This window comes from Lycium barbarum, chromosome 12 (assembly GCF_019175385.1).
Source record: "Lycium barbarum isolate Lr01 chromosome 12, ASM1917538v2, whole genome shotgun sequence".
Classification (NCBI taxonomy): Eukaryota; Viridiplantae; Streptophyta; class Magnoliopsida; order Solanales; family Solanaceae; genus Lycium; species Lycium barbarum.
The window spans coordinates 96,524,431-96,538,754 of NC_083348.1; the positions used below are offsets into that span (position 1 = coordinate 96,524,431).

General features: G+C 34.8%; 1 protein-coding gene, 1 long non-coding RNA gene and 1 pseudogene across 3 annotated transcripts; 2 read left to right on the plus strand and 1 right to left on the minus strand.

Annotated features, from left to right (window-relative positions):
* The first annotated feature begins 543 nt into the window (after positions 1-543).
* On the plus strand, positions 544-5,413 carry LOC132622792 (putative F-box protein At1g49610). Of its 2 annotated transcripts, none has more exons than XM_060337465.1 (4): positions 544-761; positions 990-2,057; positions 3,774-3,941; positions 4,644-5,413. In XM_060337465.1, exons 2-4 carry the CDS (start codon positions 1,017-1,019, stop codon positions 4,995-4,997), a joined length of 1,563 nt encoding a protein of 520 aa, XP_060193448.1. In that variant the 5' UTR covers positions 544-761; positions 990-1,016; the 3' UTR covers positions 4,998-5,413. The 2 variants fall into 2 exon arrangements, with proteins under 2 accessions (XP_060193448.1, XP_060193449.1); XM_060337466.1 differs by having other exon boundaries at positions 995-2,057.
* A 1,162-nt stretch (positions 5,414-6,575) lies between these two features.
* Positions 6,576-13,816, plus strand: LOC132621338 (putative F-box protein At1g49610; annotated as a pseudogene).
* On the minus strand, positions 8,147-9,387 carry LOC132621340 (uncharacterized). Its single transcript, XR_009575499.1, has 3 exons — positions 9,179-9,387; positions 8,633-8,674; positions 8,147-8,495 (listed from the first exon to the last, which is right to left on the minus strand). It is a non-coding gene; the product is annotated as an uncharacterized LOC132621340 (long non-coding RNA).
* Positions 13,817-14,324: the final 508 nt, after the last annotated feature.

A 14,324-nucleotide genomic window follows, 5' to 3' on the forward strand; every position in this document is an offset into this window, starting at 1 on the left:
TTGGACATGGTTTGAACCATGATTTGAAATCATGTTTGGACATATAATTTGGATATTTTAAGTTGTATTTTCTCTTATAGATATAAAAATTCCACAAGTTGTAAAAACTATCGAAACATTCTCAATTCTTATACAATCTTACGTTTCAGCTTGAAGAACTCTAGATTCTAAGTGAGAAGTATCTAATAGAGAAAAGAGAAGCCATTGTCTTGAATGTGCTCTGTACTATTAAAAAGTTTCTGCCACGTGGTATCAACATGCATGTAGTACCAATTCTGTACAAGATAGAACATTGTTTCGTGTAATTAAAACTGGAGAAGTAAATTCCTAAAGCACCCTTCGTAGCAGCATTGCTCCGTCAAGTCCCATTAGAAGTTGGACCAAAATCACTCACCTTGTTTAATTCAAGGTTAAATATGCTAAGTCTACTAACACAGGGACCAAAATAAGAATTAGACAATAACACTGGGACTAAAATTACCATTTTCCCTTTTTTGTACAATGGTCAGTGTCTTATAATTTTTATGTGATAAAAAAAATTGGGTGATTTTGGTGTAGAAAGATATACTTTAAGGACCATTTATGGAATTTAGCTAACTTCTTGAATAGAATATAAGCATATGACATATTAACACATTTTCTCCTACAAATTTTCAGTTGCGAATTTAGTAGTGCTGCATTTGGCGCGGTTTCATCTCAAATTCAATTCGAGTTCTAGGGTTTCAAATTGGATCATTCATTGCGATTATTCTTTCTTCCTGGTACGATTCTTTCATTCTTTACTCATGTTTTATGTGAATAATTATGAGTATCTGTGCTTCTCATTTTTGACTTCTTTGAAGTTTTAATTAAATTCTTGATTGGCAGAATTGTAGTTATAGTGGATCAATTGAGTCCTAGATATTCCTAGTGAGAAGAAAATTCAAATTGTGTTAGTTATATTCTTGTAGTGAACTTTGAAAGGTTATTAATATGTGCTCTTTTCTCAGGACAGGTACAAGACTCTGATTCTTGCAATGAACTTTGAAAGTAAAAGTAGCTTGACAATCATGGGCGAGCAAGACCAATCCCCTGAGAGTTCTTGTGATGACGGAAACTCTGACGGCCAGATTCTTGAAAACTCACCTCAGAAAACAGAGAAGATTGATCGGATCAGTGAGCTACCTGACTCTCTTATTGTCCAAATTCTTTCTCGAATACCCATAACGGATGCCTGCAGAACGACTATTCTCTCCAAACGTTGGGAAAACCTTTGGACTTCTATCGACAACGTTATTTATGAGAACGAGGTGAAGTACAATTGTTCAGACAGCTCGACAGTGCACAAATTCATTTTCTTCACGGACAATGTACTACCTCTCCTTAGCCTCTCTAGCATTAAAAAGTTCAGTCTAGATTTCGCGTTCGACTATGATTATGGCGTGTCTTATAGTCACAAAATTGACAAGTGGCTTGAATTTGCTCTGAATAAAAAAGTGGAGGATCTTTACCTGAATATATCGTATACTGATGAACCGAGTAAAGATGACCAACCCTATAGCTTGTCACGAGTTCTCTGCGGCAACTCATCAATTCTAAAACTCGATTGCAGGAATTGCAGTATATCAGAAGATTGTGTACTAAATTGGACATCCCTGAAGAGTTTGACGTTGGGATATTTGTTTCTCCGGGATGAACACATTGAACAAATAATGTCAAATTGTCCTCAGTTGGAATCTTTGAAGCTATGTGGCTTTTGTGGTTTAAATCGTTTGCACATATCCTCTCCAAAATGTAGGCAATTGCAATTGATCGACCACGATCATCCTGTCGGAGATTGGGGTTCAGTTGAAGGTGATTGTCGCTTCGAAATTGTTGCTCCATATGTTCAATATTTAGAGATTTCTGGGGATTTCAATCATATGGAAATTAGGCTCAGGGACTTGTCATCCTTGGTCCATACCGATCTTACTTTCTGCCGCGATGAATATGGAGTACCTGATCAAACCATAGTGAGAGATCTTTTTCTAGGCGTACGTTGTGCTAATGAGCTAATGGTCTCTTCCTGGTTTATCAAGGTCAGTTATCAGTCCCAAATGTCTCCAGCCTTTTTATGCTGATTGTGAATATAGCTCCTGTTTTCTATCTACTATATTAATATTGATGATCTATTCATGAGTTCCCCTATTTCTCATGAAAGGTCAGAGCTGATGAACCTGGTTGTAGGATGGGGGGTCATGATTCTGTCAAATAAAGGTCGCGAAACTGACTAATTAGCCTTTGATTCATTTCCTATTAATTAACTCATCCAGTTTTGGTCTAGTACACGAGGTTAAATATTGGTTCCTTCTATTGGTTTAAGTTGGCAGCTACAAGTTCTTACAAGAATAGAAAATCAACAGCGCTCTGAAGGTTAGACTGATTGAGAGTAACCTAAAAGAGACAAGCGAGAAACCAAAAAAAAAAAAAAAGGGTACAACCATTACTAATTCTTTTCAGCTCTAATTGGTAACCTTAGTGATTTTGTACTACCGTTATGGAGAATTTAGAATTATTTTCTAAAAGATCTGAATGAAACTGAAATGTTAAGCGTATCAGAAAACAAATAGACGTACCATGTTTGTGAAGATTAGACCAACAACCATGTTGAGAATAATAGGTTCTAGCCCAAAAAAAAATAAAAAAAAATAAACAGCCAATGGTTTTAGAGGGATCTTTTCTTTATCGCAAGTCAAGCACTGTAGCGAATCCTTTTTTTCCTTGTCAACATCTGCTCTTTGCATGACAGTTTGGAATCTCATTCATGCTTTGTCAATCGAAGTTAAAATGATGTTATAATAACTAATCTTCTCTTCACTATTCATGGACGTCGATAACTTTTTAAAGTAATTGGTGATGGGTAATAACTTTTATTGCCACTTCTCCAAATTTAGTGATGTAGATCAAATTGTGATCTTGGGTTAGATATGCAACCAGTTACAAGTAACAAACCTTGATGAGCAAAGAGATGTAGCTGGTGTGATAGCTTTGTACACGGAGAGAAAACACATGCCCATTTTTCTGAACACCTACATCTCATGTTTTCTTGTCAATCCTTGAATCAAAGCAGATAATAAGAATTTGGAAAAATAAATATCGGCAAGTGTGGCGCTCTATTTGGTTGAGCTAGCGTTTAATGGGTTCTTTAGAGGTCAACTTAAATTCTTTCTTTAATAAATCATTTATGTTTTGCCCCAACTTTTATTTACTGTAAAGGTCTCCCTGCTAATTTCATAAGGATTATTCTGAACTTAAAACAGGTCTAGTTTGATATAATCATCACATTGTAATTTTATAAGTGGAATTCCTTGTATTTTCTTTACTAAGTACGTTTGTTTGCTAGTGCAACTTATGAAGCTATCGAAATTCAGAGGTTCGTCAAAGTTCGAGGGAAGAGAACAATTTAACATTCTTTCTTGGGGGAGTGGGTTGTCAAGGGTGGAAGTTTATACCATAAAGTTCGGGATATTAATTTATTTTTTTTTTTTTTTTTTTTTTTTGGAGGCAAGAAATGAGCATTTTCATTTACATGGCGAAAAGTAACTACTAATTCTGCAATAAACCGTTCAACATGGTACAAAATGAATTTGATTCAAGAGAGGGGGCACAGTAGGATATTTGCTTTAATTTGAATGTTGAAAGTCTTAACTCAAAATCGGCCTGCCCGAATATCTCTGTCAATATGTTATCTATGTAGCTTTGATATTGTGATACTCATTGTACTTACCTTCTACTCTGCTTCTTCCTTCTGCTAGGTGATTTCAGATTTGCTGTTTGAAGAGGACGGTGTGTCCTTACCACTGCTGGAGTGCAAATGCTTGACGATAAGTTCTCGTATTACAAAATTTTGCTTCCCCGGTATAGACAGCCTCTTAAGGTCGACTCCTTATCTGGAGAATTTGATGATATATCCTGATATGCCGGTATGTTTTCAATTGATTTCTTGCTTTGAGATATTTTTTGTCTTTTTCATTCTTTAATTGTTTGCCTTGTGTTTGTTCCATTTAGTTAGAGGTAATTATTATTCATGATATAGGCTCCATCCTTTATGTAATTGCAGAAAAAAATTTAATCACCAAAACTCATCACCTTTTGAGGCGAAATATAGCCTTGGATTTCAGGCCTTTGATACTGAACTTGCTGTTTACCGTACCTACTGCGGATGCATGGTTGGGGTCATACTTTCTGTTCTTTTCCTATATATATGTGTGTGTGTGTGTGTGTGACCAAGTTGTTGCTGGACTGAAGATGCTTCCTTTTACAATGAGTATTTAATTAGTTCCTATTCTGTTTGGCATACAAATGTTACTATCAGATGTCCATTGATCTCCTACAGACTCAATGGCAAAATTGTAGTACTTCTCCTAAAGTGTTTACAAGCAATTTATTTCATTCTTTTACGCGTTCACGCAAAATGTTTCTCGTAAAAATGTTATTAATTCCCCTAAGGGAAAATTCGTCTGCCAAATTTTATTTTTGAACAACATTTTCATTTACGCGTCAATTGTTGATTAGAATGTTACTTATGTGTCGTTTAGATTATTTTTTTGTGTGTAACTTAATTTCGGCACTATAGTTATTAAGCTTACCACTTAACCTGATTTGTGCCTCTTCTATATCTACAGTACTGCAAATGTTTCCTGGATGAAGCCGTTATTTTGTCGGGACTAAACTACCTCTCCTTGCAAGAAAATATATTCAAAGTTTTCTTACAGAATTTGAAGAACGTGAAGGTCATTTCACTGTTTTGTAGTCGTTACCACAGAGCAGAGCTCCCTCAATTCTTGAAGTTTTTGCTTGAGCATGCAATGAATCTGGAGAAACTGGTTATAGCGCCAGGACACAAGGGATGCAACATCTGTTATGCTAATATCTCAAAACTGATAAAGAATTTGTTAGTTTTCCCTAGAGCTTCTAATAGTGCAGTTCTTTCCTTAGGATCAGTTGTTCCCGAGAAAATATTGTTCAGTTATATTTGAAAATCTCCTATGTTGATAAAGCCACATGATTGGGATCTGAGTGTAATCCTGATTTTACTGGTTTGTTTGTTTGTCAGGTCAACTGATTTATTAGTCACTTTTTAATGCAAAAATATCATGTGGATGATTATGCTCTTAGACTAAAATACAGAAACCTCTGAATTACATGACGCACAACTCACAAGATGGGGTTTGGGGTACCATTCAAAGCTCAAAAAAAAAAAAAAAAAAAAAATCTTAAAACCTTAAAAAGTGGATATTCCTAAATTACATTTCAAATATTGGCTCAATATTATATAGAGGTCCAAAACCTAATCATTCGAGTTAATTATAACAATTCCACACTCCAATTTTGGGTGTGTCATGTTGTAATTACATTCAGAAAGTGATCTTTCAAATTTCTTTTTATACTTCTTATCAACTTCTTCTTCAACCCTATTCCTATTTTGTCGCTCTTATACATTTTGTAAGATACTTCTTTTTATGAGGATAATTTCACTAGTTCTGTTTTCTATGCATTAGTGTGTAAATGATATCATTTATGATGTACAAATCATAAATTCAAGATTGTATTAACATGAAGTGGTTAAAAACATAAATATGCAGTTTGATCTTTTATAATTTATTTTTTGAAAGGTGCTTAACTTACGATAAGAAAAGTTTTTTCAATTATGTGGCTGCCACTTTAGCCGATAAAGGTTTCAGGCCATCGGAAGTTAAATGTTTTCGACCATTGTGATTTTTTATTACAATGGTCAGTGTCTTACGATTTTTATGTGATAAGAAGAATTCTGTGATTTTGTATTTTGGTGTTAAAAGATATACTTTGGGACCATTTATGTATGGGGTCGGACTACTTTAGTTCTTCGTATATATACCACGTAATCGAAATATTTCTTAATGTAGACAAGGTGATCATTTTAGTCCATATATATCACATAATCGAAATAGTCTTTAATGCATGAAAAAAGTGTTCATCTTAATCCTAAAGCTTAAAAGTAACAGCGCGAGTAAAAAAATCTGTTAAGTTTAATCAGCAACTCACGTGACAAAAGCAAAAACTACCATTTTCCTCCCGCCACCACCGTGTGTGAACACTTTCAACAATGGAGTATACATTTTTCTTGCTTTTCTTATAACTTAGTTTTCATTCTTACCTCAAGAGACACAGTTTCATTCTTACCTCAAGAGACACAGTTGGGTTATGATTTCAAAGGCAAAAGCATATGTTAATTATTGGTACAAGAGTTTTCCATTAAAGCTTAAAGGTAACAAAAGTTAACTTTTCTCCTCATCATATAAGATTTCATTATAGCCAAAAGGTTTCACTCCCATTTTTTATGTTTTAATACAACTCACGTGTGTTGCTGGTTAAACTTAACATTTTTTTTTCACTTGCGCCATTATTTTTAAGCTTTAGAATTAAAATGATCACTTGTTTCATATATGAGGGACTATTTTGATTATATGGTATATACGAAGGACTAAAATGATCACATTTTTACATATTGAAGACTATTTTAGTAACATGGTATATACGAAGGACTAAATAATCCAACCCCATACATTAAATACCATTTTGGTCATTTTCTCCACCTTTTTTCCTACAATTTTCCACTGTTAATTTATAGCAGGGGTGCGACAAGTAATTGGATCAGTGTGGCGCGGTCTCATGTCAAATTCATTTTGGGTTCTTCTAGGGTTTCAAATTCCATCATTCACCATTGTTGACGAAACGCAATGGGTTAACTTGTGTTGAGCGGCGAGTTATTCTTTCTTCCTGATACGTACCACTCGTTTCATTCTTTACCCATATTTTATGTCAATAAAATATCATGACTTAATACCTAGATGGACCCTTAAACTTGACATGTTTTGTAAGATAGGCATATAAACTTATAAGGTGACCAGATAGACACTTAAACTTACTCAAAGTGTATTTTTCAAGTTTTTCAGTTGTTTTGAAAACAAAAACTATATTTTTCAAACACTCACAATTTTCATGGCCAAACAAGCCCTAAATATATCACAAAATATTTTTTTTAAAATGCAAAAATAAGGCAAACGCATATACATGAGACTATAAATGTGCACTTAAACCAATAAATACTCGCTAATCGCAATTTTGCAGCTTTCAATTAACTCGAATTTTTTTTTTACACTTGAATAATTAAAAAACAATAACTTTAACCAATAAAAATCCTTAAAAAAAGAAATTTCAAATTAAGAAATTTCTAAGTTCAGTATTTCAAGTGTAAAAGAAATTTCAAATTAAGAAAACTGTAAAGCCGAGAAGAAAATCCTTAAAAAAAAAGAAATTTCTTAATTTGAAATTTCTTTTTTTAAGGATTTTTATTGGTTAAAGTTATTGTTTTTTAATTATTCAAGTGTAAAAAAAAATCCGAGTTAATTGAAAGCTGCAAAATTGCGATTAGCGAGTATTTATTGGTTTAAGTGCACATTTATAGTCTCATGTATATGCGTTTGCCTTATTTTTGCATTTTAAAAAAAATATTTTGTGATATATTTAGGGCTTGTTTGGCCATGAAAATTGTGAGTGTTTGAAAAATATAGTTTTTGTTTTCAAAACAACTGAAAAACTTGAAAAATACACTTTGAGTAAGTTTAAGTGTCTATCTGGTCACCTTATAAGTTTATATGCCTATCTTACAAAACATGCCAAGTTTAAGGGTCCATCTGGGTATTAAGCCAAATATCATTGTTTGAGTTCTCTGCTACTTTTAAGTTTGGCAGATTTATAGTTATAGTGGATCAATTGGGTCCTAGGCACTCCTAGAGAGAACAAAGATCAAAAGGGTTAGTTACTTAGTTAGGTGTCATTAAAAAACTTAGGGTGTGTCTTCTGGACTAGGGGTGGGCGTTCGGTTCTTCGGTTCGGTTTTTCAAACTTCGGTTCGGTTTTTTCGGTTTCGGTTTTTTGAAAGTTGACACCGAACACCGAACCGAATTAGTTCGGTTCGGTTCGGTTTTTTGAAGTTCGGTTCGGTTCGGTTTCGGTTTTTTAATTCGGTTTTCTACTTGTTGGAGACTGGGATACTTGATTGATTGGTCGTAGCAGACAATACTATATACAATTGTTTCATGTTTTGAGATGTCACGAAACAGGAAAAATAAGTAGCAGATAGCAGTAGCCAAGGAAAAATAGCAGTAGCCAAGTAAGTAGCAGCAGCGAAAATCAGTAGCAGCAGCCAAGTTGGCACAAAAATCAGTAGCAGTCGTAGATACAAAAATCAGTAGCAGCAGCCCACAGTGATAAGCAGTTCAACAAATACTCAAGCTGCTGAATTATTGCAATATGGTATATAATTGCTGCAGCCCAAATAGGAATTATCCTTACAACACATTTAGCTTCTTGCACTTGCTGCATACTGCATAGGTTCCATGGATTGGCTGGCTGCTGATCCATCACTAATACAAAAAACAGTAGCCATCATCTGTATTAGGTACGCTATCAGTTTCATGACTTTCATCCATCATCTATGAAAAATTAAATAGAGAAACTATAAGATAGAAGCTCTATAGCAAGTTAGCAACAGTTACCACTTTTAGACCATAAAAGTCATTAAAGTAATTATTTACAAGATAAGTTCAGTGAAAAATACCATCCATCTTACCTAAAGATGCCCTGAAAAGGGATAAAGGAAAGCAAATAGTCCCTGCACCAATTAATGAAAGAAACAGGAGGTAGTCTCTGTCAATAAAATTATTGTTGACTAAAAAAAAAGATTTGACAAAAAAAAATCATACTGTATTACTTTAGTTTCAACACTCTTTTCTTGCTAATAAGGCTATTAACTATTAAGTAGAACTAAAGCAAATAACAGAGGGCCGTACAAATTAACCTCTTTTGGGAATTCTTTGCAGTTTTGAAGAAAAAGAAATAGAGCTCTAAAACTACAAGAACAGATGTTATCTTCTTCTTTTCTTTACAATTCTAAAGATACCCACTGATAATTTAAGAAAATTTAACACCCATAATAAAGATTTAAACTTTACTGAAAAGGAAAAGAATTTAAAACAAATCCAACCCAATACTTACAAATTCAGTGATTCTTTATCCAAAACTAGCTAGAGTTCAGTGAAAAAAGAAATTAAGGTTCAAACTTATGAAAAGGAAAGAACAATCAAACAAAGAAATTATAAGGATAAAATGAAATTACCTTGGTGTAAGGTGCTTGAGTCCTGCCGTCGTTGGAACTTGGACAGAGCAGTGTGGATCGTGTGAGGACTGTTAAGTTAGGCGTGAGGACTGAGGAGGAGAGGAGATGAGAGAAGGAGGCATTAGGGTTGAAGTTAGTGTTAGAGTTAGAGGAGAGTCAGCAGACGAGTTGGACTTAGGAATTAGGATTAATGGATAGAATTAGATAGCTGGTCAGTAATACCAAATGGATAGAATTAGATAGTTGGACTTGGTAAAGTGGTACTACTAATTTGGGTCAGTAGGATGGGCTTGGATATTTCACAAAATGGGCCTATAGAGTGGAGTGGGCTAACCATACCAGCTAAGTGATTAGTGATCTGAAGTAGGGGAAAAACAATTATTTGTGAAATTTTCGGTTTAACCGAATACCGAAGAACCGGTGAACCGGAACCGAATACCGAACCGAACACCGAACCGAAAAAATAAAAAAACCGAAACCGAACCGAAAAACCGAAAAAACCGAAACCGAAAAACCGAACTAATTCGGTTCGGTCCGGTTTTTCGGTTTTCGGTGTTTATGCCCACCCCTATTCTGGACGCAATTTTATCCATGGTTGATCAAAATATTCTGGAGAACATTTTTTTTAGGAAAACAAGTTCTTAAAAATGATCCACCTTATGGTGTTTGCTAGATTACATATACATTTGCTTACTTACCAAACACTAAAATAAATAAGAAATCACTTATTTTCTAAGGACACATTTTATAGGAAAACATTTTCGTTCGTACCAAATACACCCTTAAAGAGCGAGAGAAAGTAGTGGGTTCATCAAATGAAGATAGATAAATGCTAGGAGTTGGTACAGGAGCAGTTTAGTATATAAGTCTCTCATTCTTGTAGTGAAAACTTTGAAAGGTTATTAATATGTGCTCTTTTTTCAGAGCAGGAATCCAGGAGTATCAGACTTTCGGCTAAAATCAAAATTTATTAATAATATGTGCTCTTTTCTCAACGCAGGTACAAGAGTGGTTTATTAAATAGGTCTCTCATTCTTGCAATGAACTTTGAAAGGAAAAGTAGCGTGGTAACCATGGCCGAGCAAGACCAATCCCCTGGCGGTTCTGGTGATGATGGATATTCTAAAGGCCAGATCCTTGGAAACCCACCTCAGAGAAAAATGAAGATTGAGACAGAATGTGAAGAAATTGGCATTGATTGGATCAGCGAGCTACCTGACGCTCTTATTGCCCAAATTCTTTCTCAAATGCCCACACCAGATGCCTTCAAAACAACTCTTCTCTCTAAACGTTGGCAATATCTCTGAACTTCTATAGACAACCTTATTTTTGACAACAGGAACACTGTTTGGTCTGATAGAGTGAATGTGATTAATAAGTTCATTTCCTTCACGGACAATGTACTAACTCTCCTTTGCTGCTCTAAAATAAAAAATTTCACTCTATATTTCCGATTTTGCCTTGTTGCGTCTTATAGTTCCAAAATTGACAAGTGGCTTGAAATCGCTTTGAAGAAAAAAGTGGAGGATCTTGACCTGGAAATATGGTATTACGATCGAGATCCTTATGTCTTGCCACAAGCTCTCTGCAACAGCTCATCCATTTTAAAATTAAATTGCGAGTTTTGCAGAGTACCAGAAGAATGTGTACTAAATTGGAAATCCTTGAAGAGTTTAACGCTAAAACATTTGTTTCTCCGGGATGAACATGTTCAACAAATAGTAACAAATTGTCTGCAGCTGGAATCTTTGAAGCTATGTGAGTTTTGTGGTTTTCATCGTTTACATATAACTTCTCCAAAATGTAGGATACTGCAATTGATTGATCATGCCCATCCTGACGGAGATTGGGGTTCACTTGGAGGTGATTGTTCCTTCGAAATAGTTGCTCCGTATATTCAACATTTAAAGATTTCGGGGCATTTTGATAGTGTGGAAATTAGGCTTGGGGACCTCTCGTCTTTGGTCCATGCCGATCTTACTTTCTCTGTTGATGTTGTATTTGACAAAACCGTGGAACATCTCTTGGCAAGTGTACGTTGTGCTAATGAGCTAATGGTCCCATGCTGGCTTATCCAGGTCAGTTTCCAGCCCAGGTAGTCTCCAATTTTTTTATGATGAATATGAACATAACTTTGACTCTTTTTAATTTATACTAGTCTCTGGGTACGCGCATATGGTGTATCATGAGTGCAATATCTTTAGAAACTACATACTAAGAAATGTACCTGCGTTTTAAAATAAAAAATAAAGAAAAGAATTCAAATAGACACAGCAACGTCAGCAAACTAAGGGGGAAAAAGGAAGATACGATAACAGAAAGAAAAAGGGTCAATCCAGACAGCTCTGAATCTCTGGAAGACCTAAAACAATAGCGAGAAATTCAGAGCACAATGATGCAGATATAAAACTGTCTCTTTTATATGTATTGTTCTAACAGTAAAACAGACATAAAAAGGTAAAATTGAAACAAGATAGAAGGTCTACCTAATCTTGGACTTGGATACCAAGGAAACACTTCCCTTGGCTAAAAGGCAAGCAATGGTAATAATCACAACATAAGTGAAGCATAGAACGGCTAGTGGAGGAATTGTTAAGGAGCTTTTAGATGAGTCAAATGCACCCAAACAAATCAATAGCCAAAAGGTCACTCGTTATTAGGATTGAGTGAGTGAGAAGGAGAAGAGGGACTTACATATATAGGTACTCTTTTTGTGCATAAAGAGTTGATAATGAGTAAGCACTCGTCATTGGTGTCAATTCTTCTGTTGTCTTAGGCATAGTCCAATTGATCCCCACACTACTCAAATAAGGTCCCCGATTTGCTGTGTGAATGAAAAGGTGGTTATATCCTCAATTCCTCCTAAGTTTGTCCAATCTTCTTGTCACTGACACCGGCAGTCGAACAAAGACATAGTGTATGTGGGATATTATTCTGAACTTAAAACAGCTTTGGTTGGATGTTATCATCACATAGTAGCTTTATAAGTGGAATTCCTTGTAAAGTACGTTTGTTTTCTTAAATTTTATAGGAACTATTGAAAAGTTCAGGGGCTCGAAGAGGTCGAAGAAAGACCTTAGTTTCAAACATTCTCTTGTCGGGGTGGGTGGTTGTAAAGGGTGAAACTTTAACCCATGAGTTCGGGATGTTTTTAAGCCCTATTAATTTGATATTGTGATACTCAATGTACTTACCTTCTACTCTGCTTCTCTCTCCCATTTAGATGATTTATGTGTTGGTGTTGGAAAAGAAAGATGTTTCGTTACCGTTGCTGGAGTGCAAACAGTTGACGGTAAATTCTTGGATTTCAAAAAATGCCATTCTCGGCATAGGCAGTCTCTTAAGGTCAACTCCTTCTCTGGAGAATTTGACGATACTTCATCAAGAGGTATGTTTTCAATTGATTTCTTGCTTTGAGATACCTTTATATTCACTCTTTAATTATTTTTTTTCCCTTGCATTTGTTCCATTTAGTTACAGGTAATGATGTTTCATGATGTAGGTTCCATCCTTTATGTAATTGTTTTATATAATAAGAAAAATTTATAATCACCAAAACTCATCACATTTTGAGGCGTAATATAGCCTTGGAAGTCAGGCTGTTTTATGTACAGCTCCCTTTGATACTGAAATTGCTGTCTATCATACCTACTTTGGATGCTGGGAATGGGGTGGGGGATCAAACATTCTTTTTGTTAATTTCCTAAATAATGCGACCAAAGTGTTACTGCACTGAAGACTCGTCTTCCTTATACAATGAGTAACTAGTTCTTATTTTGTTTGGCATAAAATATTACATTCACCCGTCTATTGATCTCCTACAGCTTCAACTTCAAGTCTGCAACATTTTAGTACTTTCTCTAAAATGTTTGAAGTGGTCTATCTCATTATTATACACACTCTAACTAAAAAGTTATTTCTGAAAAGCATTTTCATTTGCTTGTCTATTGTTTGACTACTATGTTGTTTATATCTCATTTCAGATTCTTTTATGTGTGTTGTTCTGCAATTTCAGTACTATTCATTCTAAAATCCAAACATCTACTTTAAGTATCTTCTAGTTGTTACACTTACCACTTAACCCAATTTGTGGTTCTTCTGTATCCTTAGCGAGACGAAGACTCTGATTCGTCGGGAGATGAAGTCTCTGATTTGTCTGGAGATGAAGACTTTGATTCGTCGGAAGAGAATCCCCTCTCCTTGCATGAAAACATATCCGAGGGCTCCTTACAGAATTTGAAGCATCCAGAGGTTACTTCAAACTGTTGTAGTTGTCTCGACAGAGCTGACACGACAGAGCTCCTTACAGAATTCTTGAAGTCTTTGCTTGAGCATGCAAAAAATCTTGAGAAACTGGTTATAGCGCCAGTGCATAAGGGATGCAATATCTCTTCAACATATATCTCAAAAGTGATAAAGAATTTGTTAGCTTTTCCAGGAGCTTCTAATAATGCAGTTGTTTCCTTAGGATCAGTCTCTGGTGTTGACTTTCCTGGGGAGTAGAAACTTTATATTGATCTTGTTTGTTCTCCAGAGTATTTTGTTCAACTATTTTTTGAACTCTTATATCTTCGTGCTGTCAGTGTAAAGAATTGTTGACCATCAAGTTACTAAATGAGTAACTGAAAGAGAAGATAAGTAATCTGCTAAGATTGACTAAACTATTTTCATAGTGTAAATTGGAAACTGTTTTGCAATATCGATGTATAGTGTAAGTCCTATTTGATATTTTTGCTTCCGTATTAAGATTAAAATTATAAGGTTTTGTTTATTATGGTTGGACCTTTTAGAACATCTGAACTTGGGGGAGAGAGTTGTATCCTGCCTAGTGGCACTCATTCCGTATGAATTATGATACATATTGCCACTACTACACATTTACTACCATTGATCAATTATTTTAATAGCTAATTTTAATAGCTAATTGTTTAATTTATCACATTAAAAATTGCTAATCCTTCATATAGCCATATTATATGAGATGAAAACCATATATAAACAGTTTATATTTCGTCACTGGATTCATACTCCATCCGTTCTAGAATAAGTTTTATCTTAGCAAAAAATTATCCCAAAATAGTATCAACTAAGGAATTCAAGTCAAAATTTGACATGTATTTCCAATTATATTCTAACATTAATGAAG